We start from the raw sequence: 17,605 nt of genomic DNA on the forward strand, positions 1-17,605 counted from the left end.
GCCTTTTGCAAAAGCACCTTGGAGACAACTATGACCTGGATGACTGAAAATCTCCACGAACCTGTAGTATATCTTCCCATAAATCTCAGGAAGAAAATGACCTCTTGATTTTCAGGTAGCATGCAAGTAACAGTTGTACATTTAAGCATACCTTCTCGGTCACAATGGCTGGAAATTTGAATTTTAAATTTTAAAAAAGCTGAAATGCTCAGGAGCTGAATGCACCAATGAAATACTGTATCATCAGCCTGTGCTTTTTTTTGTACAAAATACACTCTGGGTTTTCCTTCGACCAGTGGGTTACTTTAGCTACGTGGAGTCCATTAATTTTTTATATACAACCTAGACCTTGGGAAAGTAGCATCATCTTTTTCCACCAGCACTCTTCAGTGTGCAGATTCTGAATGTGTAGTTGTGCTTTCTCACACTGCACACAGATATAGGCTGGGTAAACAATGTGTGTCGTGCAATTGAAATGTTCTGCATTAGCACACTAACTAATCTTGGTCCTTTATACACAGGAAATTTGGGGACACCCCAAGAAGTTCTTACAAAATTGTCTGCAGAACAAAAGTTTCCCCAAATGCATGTGGATTTCAAGCGCATTGACTCATTTCAATAAATTCTACATTCATGTTGCCCTGTCATCATCCTCACCTTAATACCAGTGGTTTGATTTGGGGTGGAACTGCAGCCCGATTTTTTTTTACATCATTGATGTGAAATACAGGTAGTCCTCAGTTCATTTAGTGACCGTTTGAAGTTACAACGGCACAAAAAAAGTGACATGACCATTTTCACAGACAACCATTGCAGCATCCCCCATGGTCACGTGATCAAAGTTCAGATGCTTGGCAAATGATTCATATTTATGACGGTCACAGTGTCCCAGGGTCATGTGATCACCTTTTGCGACCTTCCGACAAGCACAGTCAAATGAAGCCAGATTCATTTAACAACTGTGTTACTAATTTAACAACTGCAGTGATTCACTTAACAACTGTGGCAAGAAAGGTCATAAAATGGGGCAAATTCACTTAAATGTCTCACTTAGCAACATAAATTTTGGGCTCAATTGTGGTCATAAGTCAAGGACTACCTGTACAATCAATAATATATGCAAGAGGGAAACTGAAAGACACCGTGATGACACATCACACCCAGGCAAGTCCTCTTTTACTTATTCTCTCTCACTCAACACTGCTTCAGACACCTTATCCATTTTGGCCAGATTTATTTAGCAGAATATTTCAGTCGATCTATGTTTTCCTCCTTTGATATCGTTTTGCTGATGTCAGCTGGGGAGGCTTAAAAACATTCCTCTCTACACTGTTAAGCATAACAGTATATAAATTAGTAAGGGTCAGAAAATGTTCCTCGGATGTTGCATTTCAGATGCATCTTTGCCCAACAGGCTTTTGGGAGAAGTATGTACTTCATGAGATCTTTGAGGAGGCCTCATGTTTGCTCCCACGACATTCCACCTCTCTCCTTTGTGTCAAGAAATCTCTCAATCCCACCCAAAGTCCTGCCCAGTCATTTGATAGAACTTTAAGTTGAAGGGTCTGTAGAATTCCTGCAGGCGTTGGACAACCTGCTGGTCAATTTTGGGGTGTGGCCGTCCTTTGGACTTCCCCAAACATCGGGGCCTGCTGCTCCCTTCCGGTTTCTTTAAGCAAGGAAAACCCTTGGTTTCATTGAAGTAGAAGTGCTTGTCAGTCACCACTTGCTTGAGACCCAGAAAGTCTTGGACACGGCCCATTTCCCCAGCTGGGTCACTCACCAATCTCTCTCCGCTGACGAAGAGAAAACTGGATAGAGGGAAATAACGCAACCAGTGGTCCAGATGCTTCACATAAAGACCAATCCTCACAGCACTCCATGTGATATCAATAAGACCCATGCTCAGATTCTTGAAGGCCAGGCTTTGGAAGCTGGGGATGGTGGGGTTCTTGGAAAGAGTCTGGGTGTAGTCTGAAATGGCCCGGGTCACAGGGTTGCGAACCACCACGATCAACTTGATGTCTCTGGACATATTGTAAATGCGCCACGGGGCTTCCTTTGTCACAAAATAACTTGGAGTTTTCTCCATGGTGATCTGTCCCTCCAAGGTCCTTGGCATCAGGTTTCTGTAGGAATAAAAGTCATATAGATTCCTTCAAGTAAACACATTCCATTGGTTTTTCAGAACACAATAACTGCAGGAGCATTGGGCTTTTTAGGAAAACTAAGTGCACCTCTGGAACTGGGAGTGGCAAATAAATCCTTCACATTTAAGCAGGATTTCTGGTGCAAACTTTCAAAGGCTTCTGGTGTTGTTCTAGTTTTTTTAAAAAGCAATATGGAATTTTAAAGCTTGCTTTTCTGTTGATAAATCTCATCAAATTGATTAATTGACACTAATTGAGACTACCCAGGCAGGGTCTCTTCCATTTTAATTTGCCATCAGAATGCTACCATCTCTTATACGACAGGCAGTTTCCGTAATTTTGATTAAAATATGCATTTACTGAAAGTTTTTGAAGAAACTGGAAAGATTACACAACCATCTTTAATAATTGCTGCTGGTTTGATGTTGTTGTCTATTTTGCTAAGGACATAAAACAATAGTGCAAACAAAAGGAACTAATTTAAGCTTTGTTGTTAAGGGCTAGGTTTATTATAGCCAAATACTGGACATTAAAGTCCATCTTTATTTGGATCAATGGTATTTAAAAATGTAGAAACAGAAAATTTAGCCCAGCAACAAAGAGCCTTGAAGAATCTTTTAACTAAGCATTGCTATATTCACACTTGGTTTGTATTTTAAATACGTCGGCCAACTAATTATTAAAATATTTCTTCCTTTACTAGCATCTTTTGGGATCAAAATATTAAAACTGGGTACATGAACTTGCTCTCTTAAACACTGTAAATATATGTGTATTATTCCAAATGGTGTGGAATATCTTGGTTTATGTGTGATTTTTGCTTCCTAATAATGATGGATTATTTTTATAATAAGGAAAAATAAGAAGTAAGATATCCCAAAGGTGCTTTTTCAAAAGGCAATTGGACTTTGTTTTTCCTTGAAAACATTTTGCTTCTCATCCAAGAAGCCTCTTCAATTCTGACTGAACAGTGAAGAACTCCACAGAATTGAAGAACTGAAAAAGCTTCTTGGATGAGCAGTGAAACATCTTCAAGGAAAAACAAAGAAAGTCCAGTTGCCTTTTGAAAAAGCATCTTGATCTGAATGACTGAGAATCTCCATAGACAAATAGTAAGATAAAAACCAAGTAGACTTTAATAAGCAGACATTAATTGCAGGAATCCTGCATCTCCTTTCCTACCTCAGAGGCTGGACTAAATGACCTCTGTGGATGCTTTCAACTCTACAATTTCACTGATTGCCCTCATTGTTATCCCCCAAATAACAGACTGACCCCTTCTGCCAGCAACATCAGGAGTGTATGATTTCTCTTCATCTGAACATCTTCACCTTGGCCAGATTGGACACGCTGCCGCATGCAAGCCTGTGTGGGTGCTGAAAAAATCCATGGCTCTCCCTGCGCTCCATGCTCATGTACCCCACTTTGCAGGGAACCCCATGTGCAATTCATCTGTCCCAAACATCTTGGCAGAGAGCATGAAGCTTTTTTGTCACTTTGTTTGCATAACCAGGAACATATACCATAAAAGCATGCTTACTTTTTATTTACATTTAAAGATTGTATGTGCATATTTTTCTATAAATCTCTGACATACGTATTTGATGTATGTTTTCTGGCTCTGAAGCCATAATAAAGTATAATCCATGCAAGAACTATAAAAGTATTATCTTTCATATTGCTAGAATAGCAATAGCACATACAGGGGAAACTCGAAAAATTAGAATATCGTGCAAAAGTTCATTTATTTCAGTAATGCAACTTAAAAGGGGAAACTAATATATGAGATAGACTCATTACATGCAAAGCAAGATAGTTCAAGCCGTGATTTGTCATAATTGTGATGATTATGGCGTACAGCTCATGAAAACCCCAAATCCACAATCTCAGAAAATTAGAATATTATATGCAATCAATAAAACAAGGAGTGTACATAGAACAATATCGGACCTCTGAAAAGTATAAGCATGCATATGTACTCAGTTTGGGCCCCTTTTGCAGCAATTACTGCCTCAATGCGGCGTGGCAGGGAAGCTATCAGCCTGTGGCACTGCTGAGGTGTTATGGAAGACCAGGATGCTTCAATAGCGGCCTTCAGCTCTTTTGCATTGTTTGGTCTCATGTCTCTCAACTTTCTCTTGGCAATGCCCCATAGATTCTCTATGGGGTTCAGGTCAGGCGAGTTTGCTGGCCAATCAAGCACAGTAATCCTACGGTCATTGAACCAGGTTTTGGTGCTTTTGGCAGTGTGGACAGGTGCCAAGTCCTGCTGGAAAATGAAGTCAGCATCCCCATAAAGCTCGTCTGTGGAAGGAAGCATGAAGTGCTCCAAAATCTCCTGGTAGATGGCTGCGTTGACCCTGGACTTAATGAAGCACAGTGGACCAATACCAACAGATGACATGGCTCCCCAAATCAACACAGACTGTGGAAACTTCACACTGGACTTCAAGCATCTTGCAGTGTGTGCCTCTCCATTCTTCCTCCAGACTCTGGGTCCTTGGTTTCCAAATGAGATGCAAAAGTTGCTCTCATCAGAAAAGAGGACTTTGGACCACTGAGCAACAGACCAGGTCTGTTTTTCTTTAGCCCAGGTAAGACGCTTCTGACATTGTTTGTTGTTCAGGAGAGGCTTGACAAGGGGAATACGACATTTGAAGTCCATGTCCAGGATCCGTCTGTGTGTGGTGGCTCTTGATGCACTGACTCCAGCCTCAGTCCACTCCTTGTGAAAGTCCCCAACACTTTTGAATGGCCTTTTCCTGACAATCCTCTCCAGGCTGCGGTCATCCCTGCTGCTTGTGCACCTTTTTCTTCCACACTTTTCCCTTCCACATAACTTTTTATTAATGTGCACTTTGGGAACATCCAACTTCTTTTGCAATTACCTTTTGAGGCTTTCCCTCCTTATGGAGGGTGTCAGTGATGGTTTTCTGCACAACTGTCAGGTCAGCAGTCTTCCCCATGATTGTGATTCCTACTGAACCAAACTGAGAGACAATTTAAAGGCTCAGGAACCCTTTGCAGGTGTTATGGCTTAATTAGCTGATTAGAGTGGGACACTTTGAGCCTAGAATATTGCACCTTTTCACAATATTCTAATTTTCTGAGATTGTGGATTTGGGGTTTTCATGAGCTGTATGCCATAATCATCACAATTATGACAAATCAGGGCTTGAACTATCTTGCTTTGCATGTAATGAGTCTATCTCATATATTAGTTTCCCCTTTTAAGTTGCATTACTGAAATAAATGAACTTTTGCACGATATTCTAATTTTTTGAGTTTAACCTGTATATACTCCTTCATAGTACTTTACAGCCCTCTCCAAGTGGTTTACAAAGTCAGCATATCACCCCCAACAATCTGGCTCCTCATTTTACTGACCTTAGGAGGATGGAAGGCTGAGTCAACCTTCTCAGCATGTTGTGCCCACAGATTCCACATGTGAAATATTTGTGCACATATTTTGTGGTCATGGGCATTTCCATGTGGGCAGGACAGTTGTGAATTCTTTCAACAAGTTTTTATGGGCAAATTTTCTTTCTCTCTGTGTGTGTGTGTGTGTGCATGCGTGTGTATGTATGCATGTTTTATAAAAAAGATATCCAAAGTAGTTTTGTGCCAATTAGTCTAATGGCATAGAGGACAGAAATTAGGATGAAATTATGCATTTGAAATACGTAAGAAAAATCCTCTTGGTTTTAAAGAGGTTATCTGTCCTTTCCCATCTTTTTTTTTAAAGCTCTAAATTGTTTCATGCCTATTCTTAATCGACATTCCTTCCCCCATGCAGGGATTAAAAAAAACATAAAAGGGAAAATTAAAACCAGAGCCATTTGTCAACTTGCGTCTTATGCTGTCCTGTAGCAACTTTTTAAAAGGGTGTAGAAAATCATTTTTTTTCTAAAGTGATGTTCCCTCTCCTGCTTTTTGAAATGAAATTTTCCAGAATTCCTAGCAAACATTGTTATCCATTGTTTATAATTATACTTTTTATGACGTCTTTAACTGCATTCCTACTTTAAAGAGTGGTGTAGGGGAAATAAATCTAGAGAGGAAGGTTAGGGAACAAGGACAAAAGAAAGCTAGGCAGGGATCAGGGCTGCAGAAACTCTGGCATAATTGATTTTTTTAATATTTGCATTTATTAAAAATGTGATTAAAGCATCACTTCCTTTTAAATACAGGTAGTCCTCAGCTTACACTTCATTTAGTGACCGTTCAAAATTACAACACAACTGAAAAAAGTGTCTTATGACTATTTTTCACACTTACCTTTGTAGCAAGCCCCATCATCATGTGATCAAAATTCAAATGCTTGGCAACTGGTTCATACTTATGACCATTGCTGTGTCCCAAGGTCACGTGATCAACTTTTGCTAACTTCTTAGAAATAAACTCAATGGGGAAGCCATATGCACTTAACGACCAGGTTATTAACTTATCAACTTCAGTGATTCACTTAACAACTGTGGCAAGGAAGATGGTAAACTGGGGCAAAAACTCACTTAACAAATATCTCACTTAGCAACATAAACTTTGGGCTCAATTGTGGCTGTAAGTCAAGGACTACCTATAGATACTTGGGCACCGTATGCAAAAAGCGGTGGGGCTTTGATCCTGTGGTTGCAGGCATCCTCCTGATAAGTTTGACTCTCCCCCATGGACATCATCACTGTTATATATTATTACAGTTTGATGCTCGGGTAGATGGGAATGGGCTTTGGCAGCTATCTCCAGGGAAAGCAGTTGTAGGTTCTCTTTGGAGGTCCTCAGCCAGAGGACAATCCATGGGAATGAATGGTCTTGACCAAGGAAGCTGGTAAAAATTATGGGCTGCCCTGGTCACTACATCAGTGTGCATAAAAACAATGCATTTAGAGTCCATCCTAAGATTCTGCTAAATCTTCCCTAAATGAGATTGTCAATTTTATCTAATTTCAGCAGTTCCTCTCCTCCTAACTCTTTTGCAGAGACCTTTGCAATTGTCAGTTTACTGTTGTGTCAATAAATATTTAGTGAACACTAAGTGGCTGTTGTTCTTTGAAACAACTGTGTGACAACAGCAGTAAGTGTAACTCTTGAGGGCTTGGTGGCACCTGGGCATGCTCACCAGTACTGACCACCCATCTTTATGATGGATGGCAAAATCACTCTACGGCAACTGCTTAATTAATAATGGTTGTTAAACAGGTCAGCAAAGAAGGGCTTCGATATTGTAGATGGTATAAAGGAAACCCAGAGAATTTCTTCTGCATTACTTTGCCTCACTAGAATAGAATAGAATAGAATAGAATAGAATAGAATAGAATAGAATAGAATAGAATAGAATAGAATAGAATAGAATAGAATAGAATACAACAGAGTTGGAAAGGAGCTTGTAGGTCATCTAGTCCAACCCCCACCCAAGCAGGAGACCCCACACCATTTCTGACAGATGGCAGTCCAGTCTCTTCTTGAAAGCTTCCAGTGATGAAGCTCCCACAACATCTAAAGGCAAACTGTTCCACTGGTTGATTGTTCCCACTGTCAGGAAATTTCTCCTTGTTTCTAGGTTGAATCTCTCCTTGGTCAGTTTCCATCCATATTCCTTGTCTGGTTTTCGGGTGCTTTGGAAAATAGGTTGATCTCCTTTTCTCTGTGACAGCCCTCAAATATTGGAACACTGCTGTCATGTCTCCCTTGGTCCTTCTCTTCATTAGACCAGCCATGCCCAGTTCCTAATATTTTAAAGGTACAGTGGTATCTTGGTATGCAACTGCTCTGAAACTCAACAAATTTGGTACTCAACACATTTTGACATGAAAATTTTCTCCCAGTAATCATTATTTGTTTGGTACTCAACGCACAAGCTAAAACATGTTGGTGTCGGCTGCCTTGTGACTCACTAATATTATTCCTTATGGGAAAAATCTTTTTGGTACTCACTGTTTTTGATAAACATCGCTCCTTCCAGAACCAATTACCACTGTGTATAAAAACAAAAGGGACACGGTGGCTCAGTGGGTTAGGATGCTGAGCCTGTCGATCAGAAGGTCGGCAGTTTGGCGGGTCGAATCCCGAGTGCCGTGTAACAGAGTGAGCGCCTGTTACTCGTCCCATCTTCTGCCAACCTAGCAGTTCAAAAGCACGTAAAAATGCAAGTAGAAAAATAGGGACCACTACGGTGGGAAGGTAACAGCGTTCCGTGCGCCTTTGGCATCTAGTCATGCCGGCCACATGACCACGGAGACGTCCTCGGACAAGCGCTGGCTCTTTGGCTTTGAAACGGAGATGAGCACCGGCCCCTAGAGTTGGAAACGACTAGCACGCATGTGCGGGGGAACCTTTACCTTTACTTTACCTATAAAAAACAAAGTGAGGCATGTCTTCCATATGTCTCTTCGGAGAGACATATTTTGGATATCTAAGTAACTGGATCTGTATCACCTGCTCAAAACCACTGGTTTCCCAGAGCAGCAAAGCAATGGTCTGCAACCAGCATGGTGGTAAAGGGACAGAAACCTGTTTCCCTCTTCTCTAATAGGGCAGAAAGAGGCATGGGAAAGAAAGGGTAGATATGCAGGTACATGGTGGAGGCGGGCAATTCGGCACTTGGTCTCTCCAATGCAACCTTCTGAGCAGTTTCAAATTGCTTATGAAATTTAGGTCGCTAGTACCCCCTTGCTCTTTTTTCTTTCTCCCTTGAACTCAGGAGAAAAGGATCAAAAATGGAAGTCTCCTCTCTATTTTTGAGGGGCTGCCACAAAGAAGAAGGCAAGACAAGAAACAATGGTTGGAAACTGATCAAGGAGAGAAGCAACCTGGAATTAAGGAGAAACTCCTAACATTGAGGACAATTAACCAGTGGAACAGCTTGCCTTCGGAGGTTGTGGGTGTTCCATCACTGAAGGTTTTCAAGAAAAGACTAGACAGTCACTTATCTGAAATGGTATAGGTTCTCCTGCTTGAACAGGGGGCTGTTCAAGCAGGAGAACAGAAGACCTCCAAGGTCCCTTCCAGATTCTATTCTATTATTCTATTCTATTCTATTCTATTCTATTCTATTCTATTCTATTCTATTCTATTCTATTCTATTCTATTCTATTCTATTCTATTCTATTCTATTCTATTCTATTCTATTCTATTCTATTCTATTCTATTCTATTCTATTCTATTCTATTCTATTCTATTCTATTCTATTCTATTCTATTCTATTCTATTCTATTCTATTCTATTCTGAGATTCTCAGTCATCCAGGTCATGGTTGCCCCAAAGGTGCTTTTTCAACAGGCAACTGGACTTTGTTTTTTTTCCTTGAAGATGTTTCTCATGGAGAACTGAAGAGGTTTCTTGGATGAGAAGCGAAATATCCTCAAGGAAAAAACCAAGTTCGGTTGCCTATTGAAAAAGCACTTTGGGGACCAGTCCCCTCTCTGTTCCCACATACAGTATCTCACTCCTATTCAAGGGTTAAAAAAGAAAAAGAAAAAAGAAAACATGGCAAGTGCACTATTAAGGGAAGTGTCTTGACTATTTTTCTTTTATAATTTTTATTAAAACATTTAAACAGGAAGATAAAAACTAAAGCAATATAAAGAAGAAAAAGAAAGAAAAGAAAAAGCAAAACTATGCAAGAAAAAAGTTGAAGAAAAATAGAAAAAGATAGTGTAAATTCATTCTTTTCATTTTTAGGAAAAAAAAGATTGTAAGAGCCTTCCAGTCACTAATAAATGGAGACAGTGTTTTTTTCTCTAATCAAAAGAGTCAAATTATTTCAGCAACATTTGTCAACTTTACCAACCATTCCTCACCACTAGGCTAGTGTTGAATTTCTCCATCCCTGGGCAAAGAAAGCTACCCTCTTGACACTTCAGGCTTCCCTGCGGGTGCCCCCCATCCAAAGCATTCTCCCTGGGAAGGCCACTTTTAACAGATAAAAACTGCCCCCCCCCCAGTAACTGATGGAACTAAATACCTTGGACTAAACATTCTGGGGTTCAGTAACTAGTTTGCTTTTAGAATTCTTAATCAGGTTATCTGTGATCCCCTTGGGTCCCCTGCTCTGTCTGGGAGTCTTTTCTTTACTGGGTCAAAAACCAGAATTTAGGCACTGAACTTACTAGCAAATTTGGTGGTTCTGCTAATTGCTGCTTTCCTGACGAATTGATGTAGGCTGATCATCGTGACTTGTAACAAGGCAGCAGTCTGATCTGGAGACAATTGGGCACATCATCCCGGCTTGTACCACACACCAACCTCTTTGATGTTCAAAGCACAGGAAGATTGAGAAATCCCACAGGGATGTGAGACTCTTTTCAGCCAACCTACTGGGAATTTTGCAATCTTTAAATTTCTGGCCATTAGCAAAAGACCTGTACCCAGTAGCCAATTAGCAACAGCCAGAGAGATATCGCCAGGGTCTTCTAACCTATGACTGCATATAACTCCATTGCAACAATAACCAAAATATTGTTGAATATAACAACAACGTGCAAACTTAGTTATAAAAAGGGTATTTGTTTGATTTAAGCTTTCAGAAGGATTCATAATCCTCTTTGTTCACATCACACAATATCTACGGACCCCTCATATCCTGGACATAAACTGTTTCAACTCCTTCCCTCAAGACGATGCCATAAGGCACTGCATGCCAAAACAACCAGACACAAGGACAGTTCTCCTTGGGACGGTCAGCAGATGAAATTGTGGGAGACATAGATAATATCTTTCGTGTTAATTCGTGGATTGCAAGACAAAGGAAATTACCCAGAGATGTGGTTGTTTATTTTACAAAGAGAACAATCAGGAATGAAGTTATCCAAGCCTCTTACAATATCAAGCTTGTAATTGCTGAGCAAGAAGTCCTGGTTTTAAAAGAGATCCCTCCAAGAATTTTAAGGAGAAGAAAGGAGTTTGTTTTTCTAGCACAAGAGCTCAGGCGACGTGATATCAAGTTCAGATGGGAGATACCAGTGGGTATGGTGGTGATGCATGAAGGCACGAGACATCGTCTTATTACAGTGATGCAGGCACGTGATTTTTATAGTAATGTTTTAAAAGCAACCCCCATACCACTTTTGGAATCTACAAAGAAGAATGGAGAGGGAGAGCCTCAAGGTGCTGAAGGAACAACGCAGACACACGAGAAAGCTACAGGAGTGGATCAAATTTCAGTATCATCGGAAGAAGCTAGAGATCAGAGGATGACGCGTGCTGCTTTGAGACGAATGAGACGAGAGCAAGAACAAGACCAGCAGAAAGTTATGGAATCTCCAAAGCGTACCTATAGCGAAGCTGTGGGAGGGGCGCGACCTAAGAATGTTAAGGGGATCCTGGAAGACGCGCTCCAAAAGCTTCGGGTCGCTAAGGATGGCGACTAAACTTCTAACTTGGAATGTCAATGGCTTAAATTCACCTCAGAAGAGAAAGAAAATCTTTCAATATTTAAAACAATTCAAGACTGATGTTATTTGCTTACAAGAAACACATATTAGAGTTATGGACCAAAAGTACTTATTAAATTCAAGATTGGGCACACAATTTATTGCTTCTGCAATGAATAAGAAGAATGGAGTGGTTGTTTATATCAAGAATACTATGACAGCGGAGTTAATTGAAGCAGATAAACAAGGAAGATATGTTATAATAGATTTGTTAATAGAAGGTAAAAAAACGCTTTTGGTTGGATTATATGCCCCTAATCAACAACAAGCAGACTTTTATAGTTTATTACACAGCAAGATCACTCAGTTGGATTATAAATCTTTTATTTTTATGGGAGACTGGAATGGTGTGTTGGATGTACAAATGGACAAGAGTGGTTCTTTTAGAAGTACTCCAAGTCATGCTAAATTGCCTAAATCCTTTTTTGAGATGAAGGATGATTTGGAGCTGCGAGATATTTGGAGAGAAAGAAATCTACATGAAAAGGATTATACTTTTTTTCTGATAGACATCAATCTTTTTCTAGGATTGACTTTATATTAATTACTAACGATTTCTTTTCTAGGATTAAGAAGATAAAGATTTGTCCAAGAACTATGTCTGACCATAGTCCAGTCTGGCTAGAGATTGATAAGGATAACAGAGATAGGCGCTCTTGGCGTCTAAATGAGAACCTGTTTAGAAATCAGGAAAATGTGGAAGAATGTAAAAAAAAGATGGTTTTTTTTGAAACTAATATGAATAAGGGTACTTCTATGGAAATGGTTTGGGACGCTAGTAAGACCTATATGAGAGGTGTGTTAATATATATGAATAATAAATACAGACGTAATTTGGAATTTAGGAGGAAAGAATTAGAGAATGAAATTAGGGAAAAAGAAAAGGCCTTAATTTTGAATCCATCGGATGTGAAGATTAAAGAGGTTATTAACTTATTAAGGGGACAGTTTGATAAGTTAATGGCTGATCAGGTGGCAACTAATCTACGGTTTGCTAGACATACTTTTTGTAATGCCAATAAACCAGGTAGATGGTTAGCTTATATGTTAAGGAAGAAGCAAAGGGCTTCTAATATAGATAAAATAGAACATAAGGGTAAGGTAGTGTATCAACAGAATCTTATTAAGGAAACTTTTGTTGATTTTTATTCTAAATTATATGCTAGAGATAAGATTAATGAAGCAGACATTGATGTATATTTGAGGAATGCTAGTATTCCGGTTCTTACACAAGAACAAAAGGAAGAGATGAATCAATTGATAACTGAGGAAGAAATTTTTTTAGCAATTAAACAATTGAAAGTGAGTAAAGCACCAGGTACGGATGGATTGACTGCTGTGTATTATAAAAATTTACAGTCTGAGATGATAAAGCCATTAAGGGAATTGTTTCAGACAATTCAAATGGGAGGAGGGGTGCCTCCATCTTGGAAAACTGCTTTCATTTCTCTGATTCCGAAGGAAGATCAGGATGTTACCCAAGCAAGAAATTACAGACCAATATCACTTTTGAATACGGACTACAAGATATTTGCTAAGGTTTTAGCTAATAGATTAATGAGGGTACTGCAACAGGTAATTCATGGTGACCAAACTGGGTTTATAAGTGGTAGACAAATGAAAAATAATGTGAGGCATATAGTTGATTTGTTGGAATTTTTGGAAAGAAACAACCAGATCTCTGCTGCGCTGATTTTTTTGGATGCTGAAAAAGCCTTTGATCAATTGGATTGGCAATTTTGTTGAAAGTATTAGATAAAATGAATTTTGGGGATAAATTTCTACAACCAATCAGGGCATTATATCAAAAGCAAACAGCCCGTATAATAGTAAATAATAGTTTGACTGAAGCATGTAATATTGAAAAGGGCACAAGGCAGGGGTGTCCGTTATCACCTCTATTATTTGTTTTAACATTGGAGATAATATTGATTAAAATACGGGATTCGGAAAAAAATAAGGGAATTCAAATAAGAGATCAGGATTACAGATTGAGGGCGTTTGCAGATGATCTGGTTGTTACGGTGACCCAGCCAGAAAAGTCTGTTGTAGGATTGATGGAGATAATAATGCAATATCGGAAAGTTTCTGGATTCAAGGTTAATATACAAAAAACTAAAATGCTGTCTAAGAATATGACAGTATCACAAAAGGCTGTTTTAGAAGGGTTAACTGGATTTGAAATTGTCAAAAGGGTTAAATATTTGGGGGTATATTTGTCACCCTCAAATGCAAAGTTATATAAAAATAATTATGAAAAGCTATGGGGAAAAGTTCAAAAAGAATTGGATAGCTGGAAAAAAAATACAATTGTCCTTATTGGGAAGAATTGCAGCAGTGAAAATGAATGTTTTGCCGAAATTTCTATTTTTATTTCAAATGATACCTATTCTTAAAAATGATTCAAACTTGGAGGAATGGCAAAAGGGTATTAATAAATTTGTTTGGGCAGGGAAAAGGCCACAAGTTAAATTTAAGATTATGCAGGACACGCGTGAAAGAGGTGGTCTCAAAATGCCCAACTTTAAATTATACTATGAAGCTGCTGCTTTGTCAGCGTTAAGTGATTGGATTAACTTAACACAAGGAAGATTATTAAACCTTGAAGGTCATGATTTGCTATTTGGTTGGCATGCATATTTATTGTATGATAAGAAGGTAGATAATGTGTTTAAGGTGCATATTTTAAGACATGCTCTGTTGCGAGTTTGGAAAAAGTATAGATATAAGTTAAACTATAAGATACCTTTATGGGCAATACCGAAACACGCAATAGAAAACATAAATGTTGGGTTTAAACATGATGTGATTACATATAAGGAAATTTTAAGTCTGGAGAGGAATGTATGGCATTTGAAGCCGTATAACTTTTTACGAGGAGAAAAGATTGTTCAAACCTGGTTTCAGTATGGGCAACTACAGGCCAGGCGGAAAGAAGATCAGAAAATTGGTTTTTCAATGACTGATGAAAATTTGGTAAAGCAAATTAGAAATCAGGGTCAAGCACATATCAAACGGATATATCTTGCATTGATAGAAATTGACTCAGAAACAGAACTTGTTAAAGATTGTATGATAAAGTGGGCTCAGAATATTCAAGAACTTATTACAATGGATACTTGGGAAAAGATTTGGGTGAGAAATGTAAAATTTACGCAAGCCCAAAATTTAAGAGAGAATTTTTATAAAATGTTTTATAGATGGCACTTAGATCCCAAAAAGTTAGCAAGTATGTATCCGAACTACCAGCCTAAATGTTGGAGGTGTGGTGGTGAAGATGCAACGTATTTTCATATGTGGTGGACCTGTAAAAAGGTTAAAGCTTTTTGGATCAAAGTTTGGTGGAATATGCAGAAGATATTTAAGAGAAGGATAAAGTTTTCTCCGCAATTGTTTTTACTGGGTATTATTACTGATACTACTGTTGTGGACATTAAATTGATGTTGAACCTAATTACGGCAGCAAGACTTTTAGTAGGGCAATATTGGAAGAAGGAAGAACTGCCGTCTATAGAAGAATGGACTTTAAAAGTTTCCAACCTGGCGGAAATGGCAAAGATTTCGGCGTATTTGAAGGACCATTCGCAACAGAGATATATTGTGGAGTGGAAAAAATGGATTGATTATATCCAGAATAAATATGGGACTAAAAAGTTTCATTTAGCATTTGAATAAGTATCGATGTGATATTTATATTGCTTGTAGTCATTTTATAAGAGCTAAAGTGCGGTAGACCTTATAGTTTATTGTTGTTAGCATATGCTAGTTTATGAAGGGGAGGGGGGGAGGGTTGGGTTGGGAAGGGAGGGGGTGGGTGGGGAGGGGTTGTTTTGTTAAAGATAAAATGTATTGAAAAACTTTTCAATAAAAAAGGACAGTTCTCCTCCCCCCCCACGTGCCATCACTCTGCTAAACAACTAATTCCCACAACACTGTCTTATGTCAAGATTCTGACTGACGAATCCAACCAAGCAAACACTTTCGAGACATTCCAATCTCTTAATATAAAACTTTATTTGGTACATCATTCTGGCACATATGAAAGCAAAACCCGCTCTGCCAAAAACCCAACCCAAACTCCTATAGGTAAAGGTAAAGGTTCCCCTGCAAATGCGTGCTAGTCGTTTCCAACTCTAGGGGCCGGTGCTCATCTCCGTTTCAAAGCCAAAGAGCCAGCGCTTGTCCGAGAACGTCTCCGTGGTCATGTTAAAGTGGCCGGCTTGACTAGATGTCAAAGGCGCATGGAACGCTGTTACCTTCTCACCATAGTGGTCCCTATTTTTCTACTTGCATTTTTACGTGCTTTTGAACTGCTAGGTTGGCAGAAGCTGGGACAAGTAACAGGCGCTCACTCTGTTACGCGGCACTCAAAATTCGACCCGCCAAACTGTCGACCTTCTGATCGACAAGCTCAGCATCCTAACCCACTGAGCCACCGCGTCCCTCTTAAACTCCTATAGCAAAAGTATATAATTTGCCCTCCCATCCATGAACAGGTCACATTGCCCAATTAGATGCAATTATATTGTTTTGAGAAAATGTCTCTGAGTCAGGTCAGGCACCTGGTGAATCGTCCTTTGATTCTCACAGTCTGCCTTCTTTATCTCTGTAGCCTACATTCCATTTCCCCATCCTCCCTCCAAATTCATTGGCAAGCTAAGAAGCAATAATTGTTGCACCAGCAAAGCAAGCTTCAAGCTTGACAGTATTACTATTATCCTTCTCATCTTTCCTATTGCCTATTCCTTTAGCATTTTATGACTATAACTTGTTGTTTGTATCTTATGATTTATGTTGATTGCTTTATTCAGTATCCTATGACTGTCACTGTGTGTTGCATCTTCTGTTACAATTGTATTTTATGATTATGATCATGATTTATCACTCTGTTGCTTGCATGACTATTGAAAGCTTATGCACTAGAGACAAATTCCTTGTGTGTCCAATCACACTTGGCCAATAAAGGATTCTATCTATCCAGAATTACCATTTCAAGCCATAGCTTTTAAAGCACACTGTCCCATCCTGGTGCTGCCACAATGTGTTGGAATTCAGCTCCCAAAATGTTAGCTAGCAATAGCCATGTATCCTAACTGATCTGATGGTCTCCAGATTGGAAAAGGCTGAATCACCCAGGAGGCTAATATTTTTCTTTCTAGAAGTAAGCAAGAATACATTTGCCTCTGACTGTTAGTGAATCCATACACATGGAGCTTTCTTGGCCCTGGCACAGCAATAAAACTTTTTTCCCCCTTATGAAACGGCAGGGAACACTTTGGTTCAGCTTTAATCGATGCACTAAAACAGGGATGTCCTGTGCCCTGCCAGCCTGAGCAATTTGTTAGAGAGGAAAAATTCAAAGTGAATGCATTTTGATTTTTGCATGCCTCCAAACCAAATTCCTCAGGAATGCTGTCCGAAGTAGGTAAAAGTAGGACTTTTATGGGATACTTCTGAAGAAGCTTCTTGGATGAAAGAGAAATGTCTTCAAGGAAAAACCAAGAAAGTCCAGTTGCCTACTTGAAAAAGCACCTTTGGGACAACCATGATCTGGATGACTGAGGATGTCCATAGACATTCAGAGGTAAAAAGTTAGCCCTCTGAACACAAGGAAATCAGGTGACTGATTAAATGCCCTCCAGTGTCTCAGCCTGAATGAAGCAAGTTTTACTTCTCAGCTTCTTGCCTGTCAAACAGCTGCCTGGACAGCAGTGCCAAGCACCAGTGCCCTGCTAGATTTCATGCCCTCCACACTTTCTGCCTTGCTCGTCTTTAGTTAGGGAGGAGGAGAATTGCTAAGCAACAGGATTCAACTTGAGCGACTTTTAATATCCTTTCTTTGGAAAAGTGACCCTTAGCTGGTGCCTTTGCAAAATGGTTTTGCTGAGATGAGACCGAAGGACACATGCCCACAACCTGACTTTCTGGGATGTGCTGTCAGCTGAGTGCGTCTTAGAGGGATTTCTGCAAAGATCTCTAAAAACTCTGTTGCTTTTGCTGCTACTGATTTGGAAATTCTTTTGTTCT

General features: G+C 39.4%; 1 protein-coding gene across 1 annotated transcript in view; it reads right to left on the minus strand.

Moving 5' to 3' along the window:
- Positions 1-280: 280 nt before the first annotated feature.
- The window catches only part of LOC308674234 (heparan sulfate glucosamine 3-O-sulfotransferase 6-like), a 115,594-nt gene continuing 98,269 nt past the window's right edge, over positions 281-17,605 (minus strand). The window contains exon 2 of the mRNA XM_081338565.1: positions 281-2,129. Within this exon, the coding sequence (XP_081194691.1) occupies positions 1,511-2,129 (619 nt within the window). The 3' untranslated portion in view covers positions 281-1,510. The remainder of the gene's footprint in view (positions 2,130-17,605) is intronic.

This window comes from Vipera berus, assembly GCF_964194415.1.
Source record: "Vipera berus genome assembly, chromosome: 13".
Lineage (NCBI taxonomy): Eukaryota > Metazoa > Chordata > Lepidosauria > Squamata > Viperidae > Vipera > Vipera berus.